General features: G+C 35.5%; 2 protein-coding genes across 3 annotated transcripts in view; one reads left to right on the top strand and one right to left on the bottom strand.

Annotated features, from left to right (window-relative positions):
• The first annotated feature begins 1,000 nt into the window (after positions 1–1,000).
• Positions 1,001–10,683, top strand: LOC106054162 (dolichyl-diphosphooligosaccharide--protein glycosyltransferase subunit 1-like). 2 transcript variants are annotated; one of them, XM_056027616.1, is made up of 11 exons: positions 1,001–1,382; positions 3,804–3,862; positions 4,479–4,603; positions 4,727–4,911; positions 5,712–5,918; positions 6,020–6,212; positions 8,019–8,118; positions 8,325–8,463; positions 8,775–8,894; positions 9,884–10,129; positions 10,257–10,683. In XM_056027616.1, the coding sequence occupies exons 1-11, from the start codon at positions 1,134–1,136 to the stop codon at positions 10,437–10,439; spliced, it is 1,806 nt and encodes a 601-aa protein (XP_055883591.1). In that variant the 5' UTR covers positions 1,001–1,133; the 3' UTR covers positions 10,440–10,683. The 2 variants fall into 2 exon arrangements, with proteins under 2 accessions (XP_055883591.1, XP_055883590.1); XM_056027615.1 differs by having other exon boundaries at positions 1,002–1,382; positions 4,479–4,599; positions 4,723–4,911.
• The window catches only part of LOC106054163 (uncharacterized), a 42,892-nt gene continuing 25,423 nt past the window's right edge, over positions 10,522–27,990 (bottom strand). The window contains exon 7 of the mRNA XM_056027614.1: positions 10,522–25,133. Within this exon, the coding sequence (XP_055883589.1) occupies positions 12,183–25,133 (12,951 nt within the window). The 3' untranslated portion in view covers positions 10,522–12,182. The remainder of the gene's footprint in view (positions 25,134–27,990) is intronic.

Genomic DNA, 27,990 nt, shown 5'->3' with positions numbered 1-27,990 from the left:
ATCTAGTAAGATAGCATCTATTTGTTCACTATTATCTAATCCTTTTGAAAAATCATCAATTAGTCCTATTAGTTGTGTTTCACATGATCTATATTTCCTAAAGCCATGTTGGTATGGTGTGAGGACATTGAGTTTGTCTAAGTGGTTTATGATGTTGCTACATATTATGTGTTCTAGGATTTTACATGTGATGCTGGTAAGTGATACTGGTCTGTAGTTTCCTGAGTCAGATTTTTCTCCTTTTTTTAATGGGGGGGGGGGGGCTGACATTAGCTTCTTTCCAGTCCTTTGGTACTCTGCCCTGGTTAAGCAATGCCTGAAAGAGTATTTTGAACACTGCATGGGGCTAGCTCATTGCTTAGTTCTTTGAGTAATCTAGCTGGAATACCATCAGGTCCAGACGCTTTATTTGGTTTGGTGTTGGCTAATAGTTTAGATGTCACGTACTACTATTCATCGGTCAGGTACAAAAAAACAACAACAGGCGAAATAAAGTAATATAGGAGATTTAGCGCTAGGTAACTTTTTTTTTTTTTTTTTGACTGGGTTATATATATATATATATCGGGTGTCTGTTGAGTTTCCACTCCTGGACACAGATACCATTGCATATGGGAGCTGGAAGGAAAGAAGGAGGCAAAAAAAAAAAAAAAGGCAAATCTTATAAAGTTCGAGGAACATAAAACGAGATCTAGCGCACGTCGTAAGATCAACTTCCATCGTTTTCTGTGAGACGTTTTGTCGAGGAAATCTTTTTTTTTTTTAAACGACAAAAAAAACAAAACTACTATGAAGTTGTGAATTCATAGTTTATTGCGAAATTTAAAAAAATTATTTAAAATTAGATCTAGATTCAGATAGACCATAGATCTCGCGATTTCCTACAATAGATGTATAATTTTTTAGATCTTTTGGATCTAGAACCTAGATTTAGATTATATAATTTTTCGTTTCTTTTCTCCAATAGACATTTTGCATGTTACTTTGCCAACTCGGCGATGCATTATACTTCCGGTTGTTTTTCGTGTAAGATAACGATTCGCCGGTGCTATTTGCAACCGGTTATGCAGTTCTAGATTCTAGTCTAAGTAGATCTAGATCTATCTGTTAGTGTGAAGTATAAAAAAAAAAAAATGAATACTAGAGCATTAATTCTATTGCTCATACAGGTTTCCGTTTCTGTCTTTGGAAAAATCAATCAGGACTCTATTGATAGCAATATTGTCATTGCCAAAGTGGAAAGGAAAATTGATATAGCCACGCACCTGGTTAAGACGACTACATTAATTACTCTAGAAAACAAAGGCTCTTCTGGAATTCGATCTTTTCTCTTTTCCTTAGACCCATCTCTCAAAGACAACTTGTCGTTTCTGAGTGCAGTGGTACGTAAATGTTATCTAGTCTAAATCTAGAAAATGACTTAGATCTAAATGTTTTTAAGTAAAAGTAAAGTAGGCTTTGCTTTGGCTGCCCTGACCGTACTGTACCTTAAAAATTAGGCTTATTACGTTTTAGAAATCTAGATTGCCTTGCCTTGGTCTTGCTTGGTTGGTTGGAATAATAAACATAAATGTGGGATGAGACTGGTACTTCTTGATGAGGGCATTGAGGGTAAACAGTTTGGTATACCAACAGTTTAATTTATTTAGATTCAGTTGTACTCTATAATGTCAATTACCAGAATGCTGTTTAGTACAGTATTAGTTGCAAGAGATGGAGGAGGTCACTTTCAAAGGCCACGGCATACACATTTGAGACCAAACAAAAATCCACTGGCACTGCAGAGGAAAGGTGTAGAAAGTGAAAAGAAAATCTGGGTCCCCTTTGAAGAATGCTACGCAAGTGGCAGCATCCTGTCTATCCTCACAGTGTCTAGTTAAAGTTAGATCTAGGTTCCTACCGGGTACATGGTATTAGTGCATATAATCATAATCTGGGTCCACAATATAATGTAGGCAATGTAGGTCTATTATATAGATCTATACCTAATGTTTGTTGTGTATTTCAAATTAATGTTATTGTTTTTAGCTTTTTTTTTCACGAAAAGTATTGTGTGGGTGTTTTTTTTTTTTTTTTTTTTGTCAGTGACTGGTTATAAAAAGTATGGTGTTCTATTTTGGCCATATTTCAAAATGTGTATACAAAGTTTGAACTACTCTTAGAGACATTTATAACATTTGTAGTAACATAAATACAACTTTTGACTAATTGATTTTTTAAATAAAAATAAATAAACAAAGTGTATATAAAGTGTTTTCTTGACTTTCGCTGGTAATACATTCTAAGACCGCACGCTAAGGTCAGATTTTCAAGGTAGGCTATTAATTTCATATATACGATTACTATTTGATTAATGTGTATGTACAGCTATTTCGGCCTATCAGCTTCCAGAAAGTTTGGCGATGATGTATTTTGTTGTTTTGTTTTTTCAATAGGCTACTGTGCATGAACATCGTGTGGCCGTGGGAAAACCCCTGTCGCAGTGTAAAACAAAAAAAAAAAAGGAGTATTTTTTTTTTTAAATTAATTTTTTGAAAACCTGTGATATAGCCCTTCCTGGGCCGGTCCTACAGATTGTGGGGATAAGGATAATTTTAAAAGTTAAAATTAAGATTTTGTTATAGAAAATAAATTCGTCTTTGCATTCTATTCATACTTTACTAAGTCATAAGTACAAAATCACCCCGAAATGATAAAATTTTAGTCTGTTTTTAAGGAGATTTGATTGAGTTTTCAGAAGATTTTTATAATTTTAGGATATTTTCATGACTTTTCCGTATATTTTGCAATTTCAGAAGAATTCCAGGTACCCTTTAATAATAAGTCAAAGATCGGGCACATAAGTTGCAGTGGCCCAAGACCGCCCTGTGCACTTCCGAAAAAAAATCGAGTCTGTGAAAGTGTATAAGACCATTGTAACTCTTATAGTACACTTTGTTCTTATAGAACGTCCAATTGGCTTCAATTTGCAGAGTGAGAGACATAATATTAGTAGTGCGCGAGTATTTTCCTTTTCATTTACTGCTGTTAATGCAGAACAATTACAACACAGTATATAATATAACATTAGCGGCCAATAGTAAGCTAACCGTACCTACGTAATAGTCTATGTTTTGTAACAAAAATAAGGCACACAGCGTTAAAGATGGATTAACCCGTTAGCGAGATGCGGTACAGTATATATTTTTATTATGCAAAAGGCAAGCATATCACTATTTTGGAAATTACCGAAAAAATAGTACAATGTTCTGGTGGAGAGTTGTTGGTAAACGGTGTGGTTTGAGTAAACAAATGAAAGAGATACAAAATTTGTGCGATTGACAAGACAATTTGCATTAGGAAAAATAAACATTGTTATTAATTACCCAGAGAACAAACTTGAGTAGTCAGCAGCTGCTTAGACTTGCTTGTACTTGTCAAAATGGAATGTACTTAAAATTAACAATACCACAATGGCATCTTATAGAATTTATAAAATAAGTAAAAGACATTTGATTTGAAGGATTTAGTTTTCATTGTTGGCTGTCTCTATGAGAATGTAATTTGAATAACTACATACCGGTAGTTGAAAATTCAGTGCAAACAACTATCAATTTTATGTCCCAACATTCTAAATTAAACTAGACTTCGGCTGCTGGACGTTATATTTACCTCTGAGAAGGTCTTCATTGTTGCTACTATTTGCTACTACTTTGTTATAACAAAATAGGCTTAATGTTATACATTATTAACTTAACTAAGTATAAATATACATTTTCTTTATTATAGTGTAAACCTTGTTTGTTTTTTTGTTTTGTTTCTAGACCAAAGAAAATAAAGATGACAAGCTAGATGTGAAAGAAACCAATGTAGCAGGTCACGGGTAAAGTAGTACAATAAACTGTCTTCATTGTTTCTAAAGTATTTGCTTTTTTTTATTGTTTGATATATTGTCATATTTAGATATATCAATTGTATGAAACCCACTGATTGTGACAGAAATAAAAAAGAACAGACTACATTGGGCAGGTCACCTTGAAAGAATGTCAGATAACAGGAGCGAAAATTGTATACAGGCTAAAACCAAAAGGCAGGTGACCCAAAAACAGACTTTGAATGTGATGGATTGATGATGTGGAGGCAGATCTACAACAGCTTGGGGTTAGGGAGATGAAAGGCCCAAGAGAGATCTGAATGCAGGGATGTAGTGAAGCAAGCCAGAACCCTCCATGGGCTGTAGCACCATTGGGATGGATGGATAATATTGTCATATTTAGGTCTACTTAATTTCTTATTCAGTTCAGGTTGCTGTTAAGTTACATCTTACAAAAGACTTAATACTTTTCAATATTAGATATACTAGAGAAGCATATTTTTGAAGCATAAAAAAATATAATTATCACTTGTAAGGTTCATATATATCACAGAAGACAAAATATTTGATTTCAAGTTTCAGTTATGTATCCTATCCTTAGTTTTCTTTATGTTACTGATTGCAGTGATAAAAGATTTTATCGTATCACTTTACCCACAACTCTTGATGCGGGCAAAACAGTGACAGTTGATGTTGAGGCAGTCTATGCTCATGTCTTGAAGCCTTATCCATCAGAAATTACTCAGGCAAGTGAAGACAAATTCTGCCTATTAGTCATTCTAGGTAGAGGTTTAATAAAAAAAATGGACATATTATTCTGTGACTCAGTCAGCCATTATTCTATTTTTTGGATGAATGTTTCATTTCAGTCAGAAAAGCAGTTGGTTGTATTGGATACCAACCTGTACTTCTACTCTCCATATGTAACCAAAAGCCAGACAACAGTTGTCACCACAACAAACTCTAACATTGAGTCCTATACTAAGATTAAACCAGTCACTCAGTCTGATAATGTCATTACTTATGGTCCTTTTGAAGAGAAAGCTCCATTTTCTGAGGTATTGAAATTCAATTAACTGTTTTAAGTTTAAAAAAATGGTTTTGGTGATAGTAAATGGAGTAATTTCTGATTTGTTTAAATTAGATACAAGGTCATCAAGGCTGTACTCGTGGAATTTAAAGAATTTCGATTAGAATTTATTTAATAAAACTACATGTCAAGGACAGACAGGCTAAACCCACCAGACTGTGTCCCCCCCTCCCCCATTTCTCAAAATGCCTATATCCATAAAGAGTTCATTTTTTACCCTATGAAGAACAAGTAAATCAGAATAAAAAAAATAGCTATAATGAAATATGGGGAAACTTTTAATATTAGCCATTGAAATAGTAGATTTAGAAGTTAACATTTTTACATCAATTTATAGAGACAAAGGGAGCTTGATTGATAATAAAAACTTGAAATTTATTAGATTTAGAGCTAGAAAGGAATGGTGGGGGCCCTCAGGCAAAGTGGTCTTTCAAGAGTGAGGCTTGGTAGTCTGCTCAAGTGTTTCTTTCTTAAATAGTCACAATATTTTAAAACTTGTTTTGTTACTCTATTTTAGTTTTTCCCTGTTTCAATCAGTATTTATCCTTTACATCATCTGCCTTATAGAGAGGGGAATTTAACTTTTTGTTACCGGTAACTTTACTTGTCACATTCAATCAGGAAACATATCTCATCCTCTCTTTTTTTTTTCTTTCTCAAAACCACAGATTTTTTATTTAAACATATCTTTTTGGCATAAAAAATCTATCTTTTTTGGTCAAGATTATTTGAGAAACATTGAAATTTATTAAGTATATTTTGTATCAGTCCCAGCTCAGAGTTCATGAAGAAAACAACAGCCCATTCTTAACTGTCACCAGCATGGAGAGAGTGATTGAAGTTTCCCTCTGGGGTAATATTGCTGTAGAGGAACACATTGACATGAAACACACTGGAGCCACGTTAAAGGGGCCATTCTCAAGATTTGATTATCAGAGACAGCAAGATGGTTATGCCTCTATTAAAACCTTCAAGGTAAGTTTTAGATTTGAATATTTACTTGTATAAAACAATACCACTTCACATATCATTGGAATAAAATCATGCTCACTGCTAGTGTTCCTTTTTTCTTATAGACATCCCTGCCAGCTTCCGCTAGAGATGTGTATTATAGAGATGAGATTGGTAACATATCCACATCCAATATGCGTGAGCTGGATGAATCTGTTGATGTTGAGTTGCGGCCTAGATTTCCACTTTTTGGTGGTTGGAAGACCAGATATTTTCTTGGTTACAATGTACCTAGTTATGAATACCTGTACTACAAGGGTAAGTGGCAATGTCTTAATTGGTCTTATGATTTTTGAGAGTCGATATAATACCATATCTACATAAATAAAATGTTTCGTTTTGTTGTACCGTTCAGAGATGCCTACAAGTACGCAAATGATAAGCGTGTACAGTTTATCATCTAAATATACTCATTTACCCTGCAGAAGCAAAAAAAAAATGTATATAAAAAAAAAAAAGTTGTTGCTAATAATATAGATCTCTATAAATCAGTGTGTCAATGCCTGGAAATGGAACTATTCATTTAGATCTACCACAATATATAGATACCTTTTTTTTTTCCCTGCTCGCTCATGCGCGAAGATTTAGAAAAATAACTATATCTCGATCTTGCTGATGCAAATAAAGTGGAGTTCCTTTCAATGTTTATTTTAGACTCTACTGAGACTCTACTCTCTAGTCTTCAAACTGATTGGGAATTTATTGATTGTTTAGTTCTAATTCATTGGACGTTTATAGATCAAGTATTCCATTAAAAAGTTTTACAATGTCAGGCACTACGAATTAACATAAATCTAGATTTATAAATAAGATCTAAATAGATCTAAACTTAGATCTAGATATAGTCTTGTTTTCTAGATCTAGGAGTAACCAGGTCTATTACATCTGCAGAGAACTAATCTAGATCAAAGTAGATCTAATTATCAATTTAGATTTAGACAACCGGTACTACTAGTTCTAGCAGCTCTAGGATCTAATCTAGATATACTCAAAATTGTGCAGCTACCTCTGCCATTATAAAAAGATTTATTAACCAGAGGTTTTAATGGAAGAAATGGTGGTTAATCTCTCTCTTAGCATGACAAAGGGAATCAAAAAAACTGATGTGGTCTGACTCTAAAATTACAGAAAGTAGGCAGATCTAACGCTACCATTACTTATGAATAGTTATGAAATTCTAAATTCAAAGAATTAAATCAGGGACATTGAAGCTTTTGCTTATGCAGAAAACAAAAAAGCATTAAATTCTTGATTTCTTGCGCCCTCCTTCAACACTTTTTATTTAAAAAAAACTTCCTGCATCAGAACCCAGAATAAAAAGCTTTATCTTACCACAGCTTGGGATTTTATATATATATATTCAACAAACTCACTAGCCCAGCTTCTATATTAGAAACAAGTTCAATAACTAAAAAGGATTATCTGTCTGAAAATAAATATTAAATTTTTTTTCTTAGTGATTGTAGAGGATGCCAGAGCTTTCATTGCTGACTCTCCAAAGAATGGTCTGAAAGAAAAAAATCTTAGTGATGTGGTCCCTACATGTACCTAGCATTAAGTACTTAAGCTTAATTTCCACAGGTTAACACTAAAAAATGTTTGTTTACAGGGTTAGGCAACAAACTGAAGTCAGGTGAATGATAGGCTAATAGAAAATGGGATGTTGGATTTTTTCGTTAAACAAAATTCATAATAGCCTTTTATCAGTGTCCACTGAGGAATTTATTATTATTATTATAATTATGAGTTGTTCTTGTCTAGACTTCTCATTTTGATATTTCAGTGGGTGTATTAGTTTTACTGAGTTATTTGCTTTTGAAGGACCATTTAGGTTTCTATGAGCATTTTCATACATTATTTTTTTCCCCTTTTATTGATGTTTTTCCATGTCAGACTCTTTGAAACCTACAAAAACATGGTAGAGAATTTCTAATTGTTCCATGAATAACCTGAGATTTTTTAATCTGCTGTGCCACTTCCTAGTTTAAAACCCTCCTTAGTATTTACAGAGATTGATGGTAAGCTTGGCATTGCCCTAAGTATTACTGTGGTTTTTTTTTCTAGGAGATCACTATGCCCTAAAGCTGAGATTTGTTGATCACATCTATGATGACATGGTGATTGATGAAGTGCAAGTGAAGATCATATTACCAGAAGGATCAAAGTAACTCCTACTTTCAAATAGTTATCTCTTAAAACCCTAAAATAACAAAACTTATAACAAACTGTAACTTCATAGTATATGATAGCTATAAAGGACTATATTTTAATAGTACCAGTAGATCAAATTACTTGAATATTGCATGTTGTTAAATTGTCTGACTGAGTAGAGAATGAATCAGAAATATGAATTCATTGTACATCTTTTAGAAATATAGAACTGAAAGTTCCATTTGATGTTGAAAGAAGAGGAGATGAAATTCATTACACTTACCTTGATACCCTTGGACGTCCAGTGGTTGTTCTCAACAAACATAATCTTGTGGAACAGCACATTCAGGACTTTGAGGTCAGTTACCTATTCCTTCATATCTAACAGTTTGTTAGGAATAAATGACTATTTCAAAATTGGTGTTTCTGTTTATTATTGTAAATAGAAGGATTAGATCTATAATATATACTAGCTTGAATTGTAAACAATGGCTTGTTTACTACTGATATAAGATATGCATTTGGTGTAAAGTCAATAATCTACCATTGTTATCTTTGTCAAACTGAAAGGAACAAAGAGACATGAAGTTAAAAACCTTGACTTTAGTGAACTAGTATCCCTTTCTGCATTATAATGTAAGTTTATAAAGTAATCTTTTTTTTTTTTAGCTGCACTTCACATTCCAAAAGCATCTTTTGTTGCAAGAACCTTTGTTAGTTGTTGGAGTCTTCTATTTTTTGTTTCTGGCTGTTATCATCTATGTTAGATTGGATTTTGCCATTACAAAGGTAAATACATGTCTATGTGTATCAATGCCAGCTTTTAATTGCCAGTAGCATATTTTTGCACATAACCCACAGGTTATACAAGTTCTTAACAAACGAATGGCAGCTGTGCGGTGAATACAAAATTTTGCTCATTAACATAGCATACCGGAAAGTATGTACATAGCTTCGCTGTGTGGTTGTGAAATGTACATCTCATTATAAACCTCAAGAAAACAAATAGTACAGATGCGGCAGAGAATCTCTAATATACCTAGGTCATAACTAAACTAATTAGCAGAATTATATAGACTACAAAGCATGCAATACATCCGTAATCAATCACCAGTCTCACTAATGTCCCTTTCCTTGCTATAGTTAGTGAAGCCATTCAAACATATTCATTGTCTTCTTACAAAGCATGTTGATAGCAGCAGTTGGGGGACACAGAAGCATATCTGTTGTATTTGCATTATAATTCTAAATCCATATTTGAGAATTATCAAATAAAGATAACATTTTTACAGTGTTTTACAAAACTTAAGTAAGGTGTATGGCCTTCCCTGCTGTTTTTGTCAGATTCTTCTGCATCAAGATCGACTTAAAACATTCATATAAAAAAAAACATCAATAACACTTTCGTCAGTGCAATTCTATAGTTATCCATCTTTCTTACAGTACTGGTACCATTGTTTTATCTTTTGTGTGAACAAAAACAGGCCTACTACAAGATGTTTTGCTGAACATGTCCCATTACTTCTTCATTGAATTTTGTTAGACCTGAATTCTCCTTACCAGGAGAAGCAGTTTTATCTCAAGGTCAAGAGAATGAATTTCTGTACCCCAGAATACATGAACAGAAAGAGCTTCCCCAGACACTCTAGCTGGTTAAAAAGGAGGGGAGGGATGACTACTTTTTGTTCTGGTGGGGAGGGGGGTGGGGGGTATGGAGTTGGAGAGACACTAACCTGAGGGTAATATTTGCTAACTTTCTAAAACTTGCTCACCACTAGGATGAGGCTAAAGAAAGCAGAATGAGAGTCTCTTCTTTGATTGATGAAGTTCAGAGTGCTCATGACCGTCGTAGTGCTTTGTATCAAAGTTATGATGATGCCATCAACAAGTTTAAAAGCAGCAAGGATGTGACGGCTTTCTCAGCTAGCCGGAAAAAGATTGATGCTGACTACAAACAGTTGACTCAGCAAATTCAAAACCTACAAACCCAACTAAAAGCAGAGGGTTCTGAGGCAGCTGAAAAGGTAAATGTGCCATTCAAATGTCTTTTAATTAAAGTAGCAATAGTAAGCTAGCAGATCTTGGTAATTAGAGTCTGATGGGTAGCTACACAGATCAACTATAGTGTGTACTATTTATGATATGATCCAGGTTGCTCAGTTACAACGTTTAGATACGCTATACAAGGAGCAGATTGGCTTGGCTATAACTGCAGCAGAGAAACTTGTATCTGGGAAATTAAACCGCCAGCAGTACTTAGATACTCAAGCAGCTACTACTGCCAAGTGTGATGATACTTACAAGGAAATGGAATCCCTGCGAGCTGCTTTGTAAACAAGTTTAGCCACATGAAATTGTTTTAATCTCACCTAGCAACATTTCATTGTGTCCGATGTTTTTGTATGTTTGATCAGAAGTTTGTTTCTTAGTGTTTGGAGCATGTTTTAACTTGGAATATGTGTTGCTGTTAAATTTGAGTAGCCATTTCTAAATTTATTTACTTATGTCGTGTGTATTTTGTATGCACATTTTATCCATTGTTCTATGGATAATAAAGTGTTTTATTAAATGTTCCAAACTTGTTTTTTTTAAAGTATCATCTCTATTTGTACTGTCCCAATATTTGTGATGTCCCTAGCAATGGTTCTCAATTCAAGTTTGACATGTTGTATCTATTAAGCTTAACATCCCTCACACTATGTGATTATTTTTTTATAGCTAATCCTATTATAACTATTACCCTACTAATAATTGAACTGATTTTGTTGTCATTCTACATGTTGGTACTGAATTAGTCAAACTTGTCTTTTGGATCATAAATGTTAACAAAATGAACTCCAAAGCTTGCTCTATTCTAAGTGTACAAATGTAGACTTCAGCTCTCTGAATGCTGGTAATGGCAAATGGGGTAAAAAGATATGTGTGTAAGTCAATCAAACCATGTATCTCCTATGTTGTCTTGTATCAGAGCAAGAAAAATCCAAAATCCTTTTATATACCAGTAATAAGAAACTTGCTAAATAGCCTGCTACAAAGGCATGAACAGATTTAGATACATTAAATGAACTGATCAAGCTATTGTGCTATCAGTAAGCTATTGTGCTATCGGTACCAACCCTATGTATGCAGCCTTTGTAATCATTTTATAGTGCTGTCATGCATTTTCATTGTCTGTGATAAAATTTCTTAGGAAACAAATGCCCACTAGACTGTAATGGTCATTTCTGCATTTTCTAATAAAATTTAAATTACTGACTACAAACTGAAAGCAACAATTTATTTCAAAATGAAATTGCACACTAACTTTTCCAATGAAATAATTCTAAAAATAACAAAGTAACCAGTCTTACAAAGAAATGACAAGAGAAGTACCAGGTATTGCTTTTTTTTTTTTTTTTTTTTTAATTGAAAAAAAAAAACAAAAAACTTTACAATAAAAGAAGTTAGAACATTGGGTAAATTATGAATGAGATAAATGACATGTTTTGATTAAACAAACAAAAACAGAAGAATTATGATTTTCAAGAAGGCTTGGTTCCCCACAAGAGTTGACACTAAAACATGACCTTACACCAACAAAACTCATTAAGAAACAAGTGTACAATATTGGATGAAACAAATGAGCTAACCAAGACAACAATCAGTATTAAATGCAATCTTAAAGCTCAACACTGAAACATTGACTTATGAAGCAAACAAAATCAAAACTGAGTACAGCTTTCACATTGAAACTATTGGGATGGCTTCTTGTAGCACAAATAATTTGGAATCAATCCATTACTTGCTATGAACAGTTGAGTTCAGCTAACTACAGTATAAGTACTGAAGCCTAAAATTTTTATAAAGATCTATGTATATATGTATATATTTACTTGGCAGTGATCATAAAAAGCACATGACAATTATACATGAATTAGTTACACAATATATCTGTATCACAAGTAATCTGATTGTAACTCAATAGTTTACCCTTCACAACTGAAGTCTATCACAAATAATAAAGCAAGGTAAAAATTTTGAGACAATACACTGCTTAAGAAATAAAAACACAATTTTTCTCATTCAGGTTTGTTCAAATTATGTTTTTTTTCTTGGTCTTTTTACAATGTCTTTCTTGATATTTGTATCAAGTCTTAATTTATGCTTTCTGCCACTCTGTGACTTGACAGAGGCACCGGGCGGAAGCTGAGTGTGAATAGTTTTAGTACCAGTTGTGGAGTTATGGGCAGATGACTTAGATCCACCTCGTGCTGGCTGAATAATTGGGGCAGGGTCTACAAGGAAAACAGCAGTGCTAGGAGTGACAGGCCCATTATTTTTGGCCAGTGCACCTGCCTTTAGTCGAGGTTTTCTTGAAGGTATAGGGGGTGCAGAAGGATTTCTGCGCTTTACTACAGCCTTTTCAGGTGTTGAACTATCGCTTGGTACCTTTGTTTTTTTGACCGACTCTAAGGCACCTTTAGCAGAAGATAGTCGTGAAATATTAGACAGTTTAATGTTAGAATCAGGCAAGTTTTTATGGCTAGTCTGGTTAGTTAAATTTCTGGATGGAGAAGACAAGCTATACACCCTTAAAGCATCCACCCCTCTGTTTCTTAAACTGATTTGGTTAAATGCTTTCATAGCAGCCTCAGATGAACGTGTCAAGGGAGCTAGTCCATCTTGAGTAGTCTGCCCTATTGGAGGACTTGTAATTTTGATTAAGCCAGCCTTCAGGGGATCAGAACTTTTTTTTATTTTTTTAGAGTTGCTCTGAACAGTATTCTCACCTTGTCTTTTGCATGTCTGAGATGAGTCTGACCTATTGGAGTCAACTGAGCTATGTCTTGTCCTTAAAGCTAGAACAGCCTTTGGAGAAACCTGTTCTAACAGGCTGGGCACTTTGGCATTGTAAGAAACTGACACATTTGGGGTGTGTTGTTTAGATCTACGTCCTCTAGGTTTAGGATTTGATGGACTAGATGCTACAGAACTTGATGCTGAACAACTACTAGTGCCAAGAAGTGGTGAAGAAAAAGAATCTCTTTTGAAGGATATTTCTTCATCAACAGTGATAGAGTTACTGCAGCTTTCAAGAATCCCAAGAGGTGACTCTTCCAAAACCAGCATTTCCCCTTCTGCTTTCATATCCACTTTTTTCTCAAGTGTTGCCCTCTTAGCAGGTACATTTGTACAAGATTTGAGCTTTGATGGCATCATGGCACTTGAAACAAAATCTGGGGAGAAACTTTTTTTCTTTCGAAAAATCCTTCTGGCCTTTATTCTAGATGTTAAATCACTTTGGGATTCAGCCAAAGCATTTTTGTTTTCTTGATTAACAATGTGTGTTGTCTTTTCACTATTGCCATCATCTAGGTCCCATGTAAAAGGCGACTTCTCAGTTTTTTCTTTCAGGGCATTTCTTTTCCTTTTGATGGCTTCCTGTGCTGCAGTGCAGACTTTTGTTCTGTCAGTCTTTACAAATGTGCTTTTATTATGTTTGCTCTCTTCATCATCATCCACATCCCAAACAAATTGCTCCTGGCTTACTTTCTTAAGAGACTTGGCACCACTTAAAGGTCTCCTGGGAGATAATTCAGGATTCAAATGTTCTTGTTTTTGAAGCTGTTCCTTAATAGACTTGAGGGTATTTATAAAAGGGTTGGTTTGTTCTTTTTTTGGATCAGCAAACACAGAGGAATAGTGTCTAGCAACATAAGCTTGAGAAGATTTCCTTTCTGATGTCACTTTGTAAGGGACAATATTTCTGGAAGATGTATCTTCTTCTATGACTAGGTCAAAATCACTTAAGTCATCATCAATGTCTGAACCTGATGCTTTATCATCTGTCTCCTGAATATTTGTAACACCATAACTAGTTGTTGATTTGTTAACTATAACCTCGTTTTCTTCTGAGTTTTGTGCTTTTGAATGTGGTTTCCTTTTGACATCGATTTCTGTAGCCATCACATCTTTAGCAGAGCTCAACACTGAATCAGAACTTTCCTTTACACTTGAAGTGTCTTTATCTGAATCAGTTTTAAAAGCATTTTTACATAACACAGTTTCTGGTAAGCTTCCAAGGAATGCCTGCACACTATCTTGGCCACCAGAAAAAGTATTAGAAGAATTTGAATGACAATCAATTTCTGTAATAATATTCTCTTTAGTCACAGACAGAACATTAGCTTCTAATTGTGTATTTTTTATCTGTTCCTCCGGCATATGAGATGAGCTTACAGCAAAATTTAAAACATGCCCTGTATCAAATTGGATGTGTTCTTTAATTACTGCTGAGTGATGGGGAGATACAAACTCAATTTGATCTAAATTCCTATCCTGTAAACATTTTCTGTCTTCATTTAAACTGTTCAGCTTCTTTGTAGATTGATCAGAAGTTTCAGTACTGTCTGTACAAGGGTAAAAGGGAGACAAAAGGTTGACTTCGTCCATATCAGGGTAACAGTTTGAGACGTTGTCGTGTCGAGCCACACAAGTCAGAGGTTTCAAATTTTTGTCTGCATCATCTTTTGCTTCTTTCAAATGTGCAATTTTCAAGACATTAACCAAGAGACCATCCTCAGATTTATTTTCTTCAGTAGGCGTTGGAGCATCGATATGAATTGGTTGACTACTTACTGTGTTTTCTATGATGCAAGAAGCTTCACTATTCTTTCCACATTCTTTGGGGTTATTTAGTAGTGCATCAAGAAATGAAACAGATACATCATCAATAGTTGGTTTGTTCATCTCAGGAATAGTTGCATTAGCTCCTTTTTGGTCAAAAGTATGAGAGAAATGGCAGGAGTGCTCATCTCTCTCCACCACACTGTGTTCACTCTCCACCACACTGTGTTCACTGACATTGTATTCTGGAGAAGAGCTGTAAGAAACACAGGGACAAGATGGCATCAACTTTTCCTCAGTCTCTAGCAAAGTTGCTTTATATTTATCTGTTGCCACCTTAAAATTACTCTCTTGTAAATTAATTTGATTTGATTTATCAGATTCAGGGAGTATCAACTTTTCATCTTTCTCTTGTACTCTAATTTTATACTTATATTTATCCATTTCAGATAGCATAAGTTGATCTTTTTCCTTTTCTAAGCTTATTTCATATTGAAAGTTATCATTTTCATTACTGTCTGTCACAGCAACTTGGTCTTCCAATTCTCTCACTTTTTCTCTAGCTAATATTTCATTGTTCTCTTCAACTTTTTCTCTAGCTAATATTTCATTGTTCTCTTCACATTTTTCTCTAGCTAATATTTCATTGTTCTCTTCAACTTTTTCTCTAGCTAATATTTCATTGTTCTCTTCAACTTTTTCTCTAGCTAATATTTCATTGTTCTCTTCAACTTTTTCTCTAGCTAATATTTCATTGTTCTCTTCAACTTTTTCTCTAGCTAATATTTCATTCATCTCTTCAACTTTTTCTCTAGCTAATATTTCATTGTTCTCTTCAACTTTTTCTCTAGCTAATATTTCATTCATCTCTTCAACTTTTTCTGTAACTAATATTTCATTGTTCTCTTCAACTTTTTCTCTAGCTAATATTTTATTTTTCTCTTCCACTTCTCTCAAATTTTCTCCAGCCACTAAATCAATACTGTCAGAAATAGGAATACTAGAATCTAACGTAGGAACATTTTGTATAGTGTTAATGATTTCGATGGATGACTCTAAGCTTGATATTTCTAAACATAGGCTTGTATGCTCAGTTTTTTGGTTCTGATCTGACATGATAACACCATCATCAAGTTCTTTATCTTCATCTGACGAACTGTAGTCAACTAAACCAGAACCTAGATTTATCTGCTTTGTACTGGTATCTGCAACATTAGCAAACTTCTGATAAGTGACATTATCAATGTCATTAAGTTGAGAGATAGGTAGAACAAGGTTATTTGATGCACCAGTTTCACTGATTTCTGTATTAGACACAGAATACATTGATTTAGTATTGAGCAAACAGTCTTGATGACTTACTAAAGAATGCTTTGAATTATCACTTAAGTCATTGTCACTGTCTTCCTCACTAGTGCTTTCAGCATTGCTGGTACTTGCATTGTCATCATTGCTGTTACTTAACAGTCTTTTGGCAACGAAAGCTGCAAGTGAAACTTGAGGATTTTTCACCCGATTCTTATCTTTATTTCTACTTCTTTTTCTAAGACCAGTCTTTGCTCTAGTGAGTTCTTTATATTCTACTTTAGAAGTTGCTTCTGCTTTGTAACTGCTGGATGTTGAAGAGATGAGTAGAGAAGTCACTGAAACATCCAGAATTTTACCCAAGTCCATATTTTCTGGCATGTCAGATACATAATTTACGTCAACAGGAATATTCAAAGAAAGTTTCTCTTGAGCAGGTAAATCTATATTATCTTTTGCTTGAGGCAAACTAAAATCTTGATGTGAAGTTTCACATAGTAGATTTGTTTGATTTTGTAGGCATGAGATCTTGTCTAAACTATTCTCATACTGTTTCTCTGCTGCAGTTAAAGCCTCATTGCTTGTATCCCCAGCAATGTTCTTAGAAACAAGTAGACTATCACTTTGATGACCTGAGATGTCTAAACTAGCTTTAGAATGTGGATTCACAGTCTCATTGAATAAACCACTTGAAATATTCTCACAGTCTAGTATAGCATCATTTTGTTGACACTGTTCAATGATGGACTCACTGCCATTGCATAAACCAACTTCAAATTTCTCAGCAGAGTTTGGTATACTATCACTTTTTTGGCCTGACATGTCCTCAGAGTCTAAAATTTCTTGATATCCTTGAGCACTATTGTTTATTGTCATTTCAACCTTTTCCGACTGAAAGTTTTCATTTTGCAATTTTTCAGTATCAACTATTAAAGTACTTTCATTACATGAATTGACATTCTGAGCCAGACCAGCTAAAGTTATAATATGAGCATCACTACAACTATTTTTTAGAGAATTTGTTTCTATTGTTTCTATTATAGTTTCCCCTGTATATGAAAGTTGCATATGAACACTTGTCTCTGGGAGATCTGAAGTGACATGGGGTAACAATGACTTGTTGACAGAGTCACCATTTGATGAGTCTAGGTTTTTTTTCTCTAAACCACTTTCTATCATCTTCAAGTTAGTTTTCTCTCCATGGTCATGCTCACATTCTAAAAGACACTGATTTACTGAACAAGACAAATCACCATTTGTGACAATATTTTCTGTAGCATTAGAAAGCTCTGAAGTGTGAGAAATTTCTGTAAGATTCTCAACACGGTTAACATGTTTCTTAGACACAAATGAATCTTTCATGTTTGAAAAATCATTGCCTACATTGTCTGAATCACTATTTCTTTCAGGTAAGTTTGGTTGAAATTGAGTGTTTAGCAGTGTCCGATTGTCAGAAATTTCAGAATTCAACTTGATATTAGCCTTTTCTATTTGTAATTCTTGATTGTGACAATCTGAATCCTTCATATTGTTCACTGTATTGTTCATTTCAATAGCATTTCCTAAAGCTCTCTGCTTCAATGTCATTTCTGTAGACATGACCCCAGAATCAACAGAACTTTCCAAAGCACTCACATGTTTCAGAAAGATTTGCTGGCCTTGAATTTCTCTATTCGATTTGTCAACACTTGCATGCATGTTTTCTAGAGTTAGACTTTCTGAAGTGATGTCTAGAGCAACCGGGTGTGCTTCCAAGACAGAGAATTTTTCTTCATCGCATTCCACTTTACAACAAGCATCAAGTGTCTCCTGCTGTGAACAGCTTTGAATTTGTTGAACAGGTGTTATGCCACTATTGTTGTCTATAGAATCATGTTTCTGCTCCAAAGAATTAGACAATTCAAATTGAGGTGCATTCTCCACCTGGATAACACTATTTTCCAATAAACTAGTACAGCTTTTAGTTGTTGATTTCTCAAGATTTGGTTCATTAGCAATTAGCTCAGTTTCATCCATTTCTGGATCACTGGTTTCTTTGATTATGTAAAAGTCCTCAGACTCATCATTCTCCTCTAAAATGTAACAAGGGTTATCATGGCCATCATCACTGTTTGTTTCAATGATGATGATGCCATCTTTCTTGTCTGGAGAAATATCAAGCTCTTTAGGAGAAACAACTTGATCTAGCTCATATGTATCATCTCCACTATGTTCTTCACTAACATTAATCTGATCTTCCTGAGAGATGCTCAAGTCCAGTAATGATTCTTTTGAACAAACCATACTATCTGAAGTGTCAATGTTTTCTACAGACAAAATGACACCACTCTCCACAAATGGGTCAATAACTTCACATGATTCTTCAACAACAATGCTCTTCTGATCGTTTTCACAGACAATGGTATCTAATAATATTTGTTTAGATATGAAAGCTATATTGTGTGAGTTTAAATTGTTTTCTGCAGACATACATACACTATTTTCAACACATTGTTCAATAACTTCACTTGCATCAGGACAAAGGACACGATCCTTCATAACAATGTTTTCCTGGTCTTGGTTTGAGACACTTTTGTCTAGTGATGTTTTTTTGTCTGAAGTTTCAATGGCTGTCAAATGTTGACCTGACTCAGGATAGCAACGAAGACTTTTTTCAGCAACAATGTTCTTCTGCTCTTTATGAGAGATTCTAGCATCTAATGTTTGACTAGAACACAAATCTATACTTTCTGAAGTGTTCATATTTTTTAAAGACAGATTGTCATCTCTCCCCACACCCAAATCAATGCATGCTTCAGAAAGAGCTTCACCTTTAGAAGTTGAAATAATTTCTTTCGATTGGTTGTCCACCAAAGAAAATTTATAGTCTTTCTGTTCAACTTTTGTTTTACCATCACCTGGAAGTACAGTATCTTGTTTTAAATATTTACCTGGAGTCTCAATTTTTGGCAAGCAAACCTTGACATCAACAAGCAAAGGTAGTTTGACATCATCTTCTGGTGTCACAATGTCGTCCGCCTTATTAGACAACAAAATTGGATCAAGTTTTTTACCAAGATTGACACTGCATCGTCTGGTAGGAAATTTGGCAAGAAGAGTTTGGACATCAGATTGATTGTTACCGCAGTTAAGAGGTGTTGTATCAGCATAATCCTCCTTGTCAGTGTTTGTACCATAACTAACAGTGCTGCCATCTGTATCCATAGAAGAGCAGAGTTCTGTGCTAGCATTGCTACTGTTACTTTTAGGGACAACACTTTCACTGGGCAGATTTTTCTCTTCAGAAGATGCAGGGTACTGATTGAGGTATGAAAGAAAGGAATCAAAAAATGAAGAAGTCTTAGAGGAGCTTGCCGGAACAGCATTTTGAGCAGAAACACCAAGGTTAGATAACTTTATGTCCCCTGTGGATTTCTCAATGTCCTTAGTTGTTAGATTTTTTAAAACTATAGTGGGTCGTAGATCACACAATTTAAGTGTCTCCTTTAGCTTCTTATTCAGAGAGCGCACAGTAATAGTGCAAGTTGGTGAAGATTGGTCTGATTTGTCTAGGTTAGAGGGTTGTTGGTCTGGCAGCACAATTAATGTTCCATTAGGCTCTTGTAAGAATGTCAGAGTAGCAGAGTTAGAGTCAGAGTCAAATCCTGAGACTTCCATTGATTTGATGTAATTTGGATGCTTGGACATGACTGAGCCACTAGTATTGTCTGTGTCAGACCCTGACCACTGTTCCTTTCTATTCAAACTATATTTTTTACTCCTAGTTGTTATAGGTGCTCTGTAGTCAAACTCAGTATCATCACTCAGTACATAATCTTCATCTCTATTACTAGACAGCTTAGAACCAGATCTTTCTGAAGAAGAAGTCTCATCATAACTTGCAGGTTTGCGCTGTCTACCGCATCTTCTATTGGAAACATCACTTACAATTTCTGAGATTCGTTTCAGATGGTGAACTTCTGGAGTATAATCTTCTTCACTTGATGGGTAACTTTTTGATTTTTTCTTTTTGGAAAGACTCAACTTCTCTCGAACAGCCTCAGTATTTGAGGATAGAATTTCTCTTTTTATTCTGTCCAATGCAGACATTTTGGCAGCCCTTTTACTCTTTAAAGATTTAGCCAGTAGGGACATAGCATTCTTTTTGTGAATCATGCCTTTGAGTGAAGAGACTTTATTCCTATGTGATAATCGCTTTTTGATAATGAAAGCTTTCATTTTTTCATATATGGTAACAGAATGGTCTGGAACATGTTGCATGTAATGCATAAAAATTGGGAAACTTTTCTGGCAAAGATGACAAATGTAAGATGTGTTATCTGATGCCCTTTTCACTGTGTATGGTTTTAAATGTCTGCCAGCATAATGCTGTATCAGCATTCTTTTATTGTGGTAGCTAGTTTTACAAAGTTGACAAGAGAGACCACTGCCTTCAGATTCAAACTCACTAGATGAGGAAGATGTCTTGTCTCCTTCTGTGTCCTCTAGTTCTTTCTCTCCATTCCTAGACCTTGCATGCATCTTTGAGGATCTTCCAAGATTTTCATTATCATGTCTAGCACTATCTTTATGACTATTTTGACAACGGCTTCGTGCTTTTCTATAAGCAACATCCTCTTCTGAATCTTTCTCTGTTGTGGCCTCAGAAATATTGTCTTCATCTGATTTAGTGCTAATCAAACTGTTTAAGTCATCTGCATCACTTTCAGATGGAACAATATAATTAAGTTCAGATTGATTAGCATGGATCTCACATGGATCCTCAAGCAATACAAGTTCTGTTTCACTCAGGTCCTCATTATCAAACACACTGTCTGCTGCTCCACCCCCAGCAGCAACAAAAGCAATGACATCGATCCATTTTTTCACCATTTCTTCTGTAGGTGGTTTGACATTTAAAAGTTTTTCCCTAGAAGCTCTTCTCTTTAACAAAGCTTTATTTTTAGAGACACACTCTTCCCAGTGCAACCCGAAACTTTCCACTGAACACAATGTTTGAGAGCACAGGTCACACTTGTAAAACTTACTTCCTCCAGAACCAGAGATTTCTGTGAAGCAGGGAGCTGGCAGCTGTTTAGCTCTCTTTGGAGCTTTCTTAGGCAGAACTGGAGAAGGTATGACTTTTTCTGCTTCTATAACTGGTGCAATAGGACTAGCCATTTGAGAGGAGCCCAAAGTACTACTTTTTGGACTATACTGAGCAGAAACATTTTGAAAAGGCTGAACTAAATTTGATGAAGTAGCATTACAAGTGGATTGAGATAATGAACTATTATTTACACTAGGAGGAGTCTTTTCAACAAAAGCTGAGCCATGTGTCACTGGTCTGGTAATGCTGATGTCATTAACAGAATCAGAAGCAAGCAGGTTGTAACAAGCTTTGGCAGCTTCATTGATGACATTATTTATACTGTTTAAATTAGTTGTCAGGACTGGATTGGTATAAGATAAACTGACTCTGCTCAATGTTGATGTGTTCAAGCTGTTACTGACATTCATCAGATTTGCACTTCTGGCAACAGTTGTGACTACACTGCTTGTTATATTTGAGACATTGGCTGAATAAACACTTCCAGATTTGGAACTTTCTGCTCTACCAATGCTAAACAACTGTTCCGAATTGATGCTTAACATTCTGCTATTTTGTATTGATGCAGTACCTGCTTGTAGAGTAGAAGCATGCTCCTTTGGTGTGATAATATTTATGGGAGACCTAGAAGTCTGTGCTGTGGATACCTGTTGCTTTGACATTATACTATTTAAAGGTGCCCATGTTGATTGTGAAGTGGATACCTGCTGCTTTGTTGTAATGCTATTTAAGGGTGCCCCTGAAGCTTGAGCGGTAGATACCTGTTGCTTTGGTGAAAAACTGCTAAAGGGAGCCCCAGTAAATTGTGCCGTGGACATTGATTGCTTTGATGTGACATTACTATATGGAGCCACAGAAGCTTGAGCAGTAGAGACCTTTTGTTTTGATGTGATACTATTCAAAGAAGACTCTGTAGTTTCTGCAGAAGATATTTGCTGCTTTGTTGTAATGCTATTTAAAGGTGCCCCAGTAGCTTGTGCAGAAGATACCTGCTGCTTTGATGTAAGCGCCCTTTCTTGACATGTCATGGAGGACTTTCCTGCCAATGCCAGGCTTTTCTTTACAGCTTCAGAATTCAAACTTGGATATGGAAAAGGTAAAGGCATCTCAGGGACTATGTAAGAGCTATCTTTTATTTCTCTTTTTGGGGTGGACCTGCCAGATTTAATGGCACTTCTAGCTTTGTTCTGAACCTCTTTCTTTATGTCTGAAGGTACAGTGGGGACTCTTTTGCAAGTCAATCTATGTTGCTTGATGCCAGCATCACTAACACATAATTCAAAACATCTCAAACACTGAAATACTGTAGTAGTTTCCAGACCTGCTTTAGCAGAATTAGCTTTGTCCTGCTTAATCTTTGAAGTATATACACTTGAAGACTGTAGACCTGGTTTACAAACATTTCTAACATGCTCACGAAGATTGTCTAATGTCTCAAAAGCCTGGCTGCAAATGATGCACCTATAGGTGGCATTGTTGGCAGAATCAAGGTAGATTTCACCTTGTATATCTTCTTTTTTCATTTGTTCCCTCAATTGATCCATAGTTGGTTTAGTTTCTTCTACATTCATAGTCACAGATGTGCTCATGTTTTCCCTAGGTTGCAAGGATAATTTTGAAACTGTAAACTGCTTTTGGCTTGATACTTGAAATGGGCTTTGAAGGCTGGAATTTACATCATTAGCAGCCGTACAAGGTAAAGATACTTTTGAAGTCATTACTGGCAGATTTGATGATGTCAGTATTTCACTTTTGCCTGTATAAAGTGAAGGTTGAGAATATGGGATATGAAGCTGGGAGGTGGTGTGAATATGAATTGGACTTGTTTGAATAGCAGGTTGGCCAGATTTTTGTATAGTATGCCTTGACAAAATTGAGGGAGTCTGAAATGATTCAGCTGCTGATATATTTGAATTTGTACGTCTATTGAAGTCAAAAGTATGAACAGATGGCACATTCAACTGAGATAAAGATACAAGTTCAGATATCTTTCTTGATTTATCTTCCCCAATTGTATCAACTTCAATATCCGGGAAGGTATTAGCCAAGATTCCAGAATCCTGCAGCAGTTCCTTAATTATTGTATCATCTATACCCATGATGGAGCCAGAAAGCTCATCTGACAATGTTAAATTTTGATTATTATTTGAGGAAGAGGTATTAAAATTATTTGAATTAAGCCCACAAGAGTTTTGTGACTGTTGCTTTTGTAGTTGTGACTGTGATTCAGAAGTCTGTAATGTCATAAACTGTTGGTTAGTTTTATTAACTGAAGGATTGGATGATGATGGAAAACCCTGAGATTGAACTGGTTGATACGCTGGTGATTTCCCTTGTTGTTTAGCCAGAGCTGCTTTTTCTGCTAGTTCTACTGTAGTTTTTGGTCTTAATGCAATAGTAGAACCTAAATTATTAGAACTTGAAATATTATTGACAGTAATAGTAGATCCTGACATTTGTCGCATTTCTGATATTTGTTTTTGCTGAAGATTGGAGGTCATCTGCATGTGCATCAACTGTCGTATGCTTTCTGCCTGGCTCTTTGATGCCAAGTCAGACTTTTGTTTCTGTGCCACAGTCATAGTTGAAGTAACATTAGATGATGAGGGCATAAAATTATAACTTTTAGTAACAGAAATTGAAACATTTGATAACTGGGGACGAAGAGAACTTGAGATGCCTGACGAAGATGAGACAACAATGGGCTGAGCATATAGCTGTGGCCTAGGATAGCGTCGTGGGGGAGGCTGCTCTCTTTTTGCTTCTGAAAGCTGTTGTGGTTGTTGAGCTGTGGGCTTCAATAATGTTGAGACTGTAGGCAATGGCTGTGATGGACCAGTGCCCTGTATTATTGGATTACCCAGTTGTTTCTGCTGCTGTTGAGCAGGTCTGATGGCACTGTTTTTTAATATGTCAATAACTGCACGCACCATCTCTGGGCTTGCAGTCTGGGATAACTTTTGTAGTGCAGCAGGGTCATTTCGCAGGGCAGAATGAATCAACTGAGATACTTGAATACTTGGAACCTGCTGCTGCTGTTGGGGACTTTGCTTGTTGCTATTTGACCTACAAGTCTGTAACTGTTGTAAAGGCACACCCTGCTTGTTGGAATCTTGCCTTGCATTTTGATGCTGTTGGGGATGGGTACTTGAAGCTAATGGCTCCTGTGCTTTACCCTCTTTCTTTTTCATGGAGTTTTTGCGTCTCTGCTCTAATTCTTTCTCATGCTTGCTTAAGTAATACTGATGCTGCTGCTCCATTGGAATACCATAGGGTAAACTGTTTTTAACTTTCTCTGAATCAAAAGCATACTGCTGTTTAGAATGATGTGTTAAAATGTTATGTCGGTTCACACCAGCTGCTGAGTATGTAATGTGAGTAGTCTGAGGAGGTGAGTGGATGGTTGGTATATTCTGTAGCCTCATTTTGTTCAGAAGTGACTGAGTGTTTTGCACATCTTGGGGTAAGAGAGCCTCAAACAAGTTTGTGGCTTTGTTAGAGCTGATCATTTTCTTCTTTCCTTCTGGCCCACTAATAGTCATTGCAGCTACAGCTGATTCTTGCTTTCTTTCTTCAGCAACTTTCAAACTTTCATGTAAGAAGCGTCGACATAATGCCTGTATGTTGACAAAATTATTATCTGGATTAAGATACTCAGGTCTCAGCATATTGAGTAGCCTTTCCACTTCATAGAGCGTAGCTGGGTTCACTTTGCCAGGATCATGATTATTTCCTACACCACATTTCTTGCAGCAACCACCACCTTGCCCATAAAATGTTCCAATTTTGGCTAATGATTGATCTGAGGGCTTTAGTGCAAATGATGTCAATGCACAGATTCTAGCCACCTTGAGAGAAGTATGGTGACAAAGGCAAGACAGCTTAGCACAGACAGAGGCCATATCACCTCTTCTAGCAACAGCTGCAACTAAGTTGTCTTCTTTAATGCTTGTTTCCATTTGACCTTTGTCTACATTAATTGCAAAGATGCACATGTCTACATATAACTGAAGATAGGTATCACCACACTGAAAAAAACAAATTAATTTCTGTACTTTAAATATTTGAAAATCACATTAAACATTACAAAATTATATTTAAATTAATAACCTAGTTTAATTAAGCAGCTGAATCAGCAAGTACCAATGAATAGACAAGGATTGTAACTAGGGGTGCACCGGATAGTCCCTCCGGCTCCGGCTTCTGCCGAATATCCGTCATTTTTTACTATCCGGTGCTATTCGGCTCCGGTCGGATATCACTACCGGATAGTAAACCGGATAGTAAAAAGTACACCTATTAAATATGCATAAAGTGGACCTCGTTCCATTACTGTCTGTTATAGAATGTATTAATGCTTATATGAAAACAAAATAATGTGCTTAAAAATAGAGCCATTATGAATATGCACCAAACATCGTTTATTATAAAGACAAGGCATGTTAATAACTTAATATAAATAGAGATGAAACTTTACATCATAAATGCGCTTTACATACAGAGCAGCAATGGCTGGCACTTTTTTCAATTTGTCTTGACCTTTGAGTAAGTTAGTTAGCATCTTAAAATGCTACATTCCTTGACTATGTCATGCTGTCTAGCTGTGTGGGTATATCTCTAGAGGTAGAGATGAACAACTCCCTACCCCTTTTATTTGTTTAGTCCATCACATTGAGTTTATTTATAGGCAGGTAACCACAAGTTAAATACGATGGACGTAGGTTTAATGTCAGCGTATTGACACTATCTAGAGGTCACACCTTTCGAGGGAACTGAGTTTGTTTACTTAGTAGTTAATCTTTATTGGAAGGGGGGGCTGGACTACAAGAGCCACACCTCTAAGGTAACTAGGTATATTTCTAGATGAACATATCCCTCCCCCTTTTATTTGTTTAGCCCGTCACATTAAGTTCATTGATTGACAGGTGACCCCAAGTCAGATACGATGGACGTAAGCACTCTCTAGAGGTCACACGAGGGAACTAGGTTTGTTATTGGGGGGTGGACTAGACTTTACATTATAAATTTGTATTACATACGTAGCAGCGATGTCTGGCACACTTTAAAAGCTTGTCTTGACATTTGAGTGGTCTAGTAAACATGTAATATTCCTTAATTACGTCACGCTGATAATCTGTCTAGATGTGCGGGTATATCTCAAGAGGTAGAGATGAGCAACCCCCACCTCCATTTGTTTGTTTAGTCCATAACATTGAGTTCACAGATAGGCAGCTGACCACATTAAGCCAGATGTCAATGTGTTGACACTTTCTAGAGGTCACATCTTATGAGGGAACTGAGTTGGTTTACTTGGAGAAGAATTTTTATTAGGGGCGGGACTACAAGCCAAATCTCAAAAAGGTTAATCTGGTATGAGTTTGTTTATTATGAGATAGGTTGTCAATCAAGGGTCTGGACCACAAGCCACACCATTTATAATATTGGCTGGGACAATAAGTTTGTTTACTTTAAGTCTCAATTAGGAGGCTGGACTACAAGCCAAACAGACACTGACCAGGGGTATCTTTAAAGGGAGGGCTAAAGAGACTCATCACCCCCAACTTCTTATTTGTTTAATCCATGACAATGTATTGATAGACATTGACCATTCTTAAGCCAGAATGAATTAGCGCAGATTGTTGAGAAATATTAACACTGTCTAGAGGTGACTAGATGATAAGACTAAGTTTGTTTACTTGGAGAGAAATGTCATTTAGGACGCTGAATACACGTTCGTTGCACAATAAAATAAAACAAATATGTGTATGTGTGCGTGTGTGTATTTTTTCCCCTTGTATTAAAACCTTTACAAAGAAAGCTAATTTCATTGTTTAATTCTATTGACTTAATATATAAGGGAAAACCTTACAGTAAAGTTTAACATCGCAGAAAAGAAATTGATCTAAAGCACCACAATTACATCTAGCAAACAAAGAAAAAAATATGCTGGAATATTAAGAAACATTTGACCTCTGTAACTAAGGTACATATATAATTTATCTATATGCTTGACTGACCATGCCAATGTGTTATCTTTTTTCGCCAGCACACTAAACACTATTGTGTATGCCCAAGAACAAAAATGCGTGATGGTCAACACCATCATCTATATACACTACAATTAGGACTACATGTGTAGGCTCACTAAGTCTATCTGACCAGATTGTTACTATCAGTCGAACACAGAGTCTATTTATGGATTTTTTTGGTACGGAGGGTGTGAATGAGTTTTTTTTTCTTCTATAGTTGATTTTCCTGATTTTCTTAGATCTATATAACAGTAGATATAAACATAGATACCAATAATAGGCCTACAGACTACAATTAAATCTATGCTTCGCAACATTTAAGGCTCAGGCTATCAGACCTGCCTACCAAAAAAAGTCCAAATGCGTAACGCTGATGGTCAAAATGCGTATTTTGGCACCAGAATGCGTAACACTTACGCGATCCACTATTTTGTCATATAATATATATATATAATATATATATATAATATATATATATATAATATTAGATCTCGATGTCATGATTAGATCTACAATCTAAATCTAGATCAATACGACAATACAATAGAGATGATATCTAGACTAGATCTGGATCTATGTCTATATAATTTATAATGAATATAATCTACTAATCTACTCTAGATCTGGGCTCAAGTGTTACCGATGCCGTGGATCTATTCCTGTATAACAAGTTATCTAGATTCTAGATCTAGAATCCAGATCTAGATCTAGACTTGATATCTACAATGTCACTCAATGTGTTTTGAATCGATAGCACTTCGATATTTTTTTCTATACAAATGAATATGGGAATCAGGGATTCAACATAATTAATTTCTACTAATGAACTTACAAAAAAAAAAAAAAAGTCACGTTG

Source organism: Biomphalaria glabrata, chromosome 4, assembly GCF_947242115.1.
Source record: "Biomphalaria glabrata chromosome 4, xgBioGlab47.1, whole genome shotgun sequence".
Lineage (NCBI taxonomy): Eukaryota > Metazoa > Mollusca > Gastropoda > Planorbidae > Biomphalaria > Biomphalaria glabrata.
Note: the sequence above shows the minus strand (reverse complement) of the source record. Positions and strands in the feature narration are given on the sequence as shown.

Coding starts and splice junctions, on each gene's coding strand:
- LOC106054162 (XM_056027616.1), top strand. CDS start 1,134: ATGAATACTAGAGCATTAATTCTATTGCTCATACAGGTTTCCGTTTCT. Junction 3,863..4,478: donor ACCAATGTAGCAGGTCACGG/GTAAAGTAGTAC, acceptor TACTGATTGCAG/TGATAAAAGATTTTATCGTA. Junction 4,912..5,711: donor AGAAAGCTCCATTTTCTGAG/GTATTGAAATTC, acceptor ATTTTGTATCAG/TCCCAGCTCAGAGTTCATGA.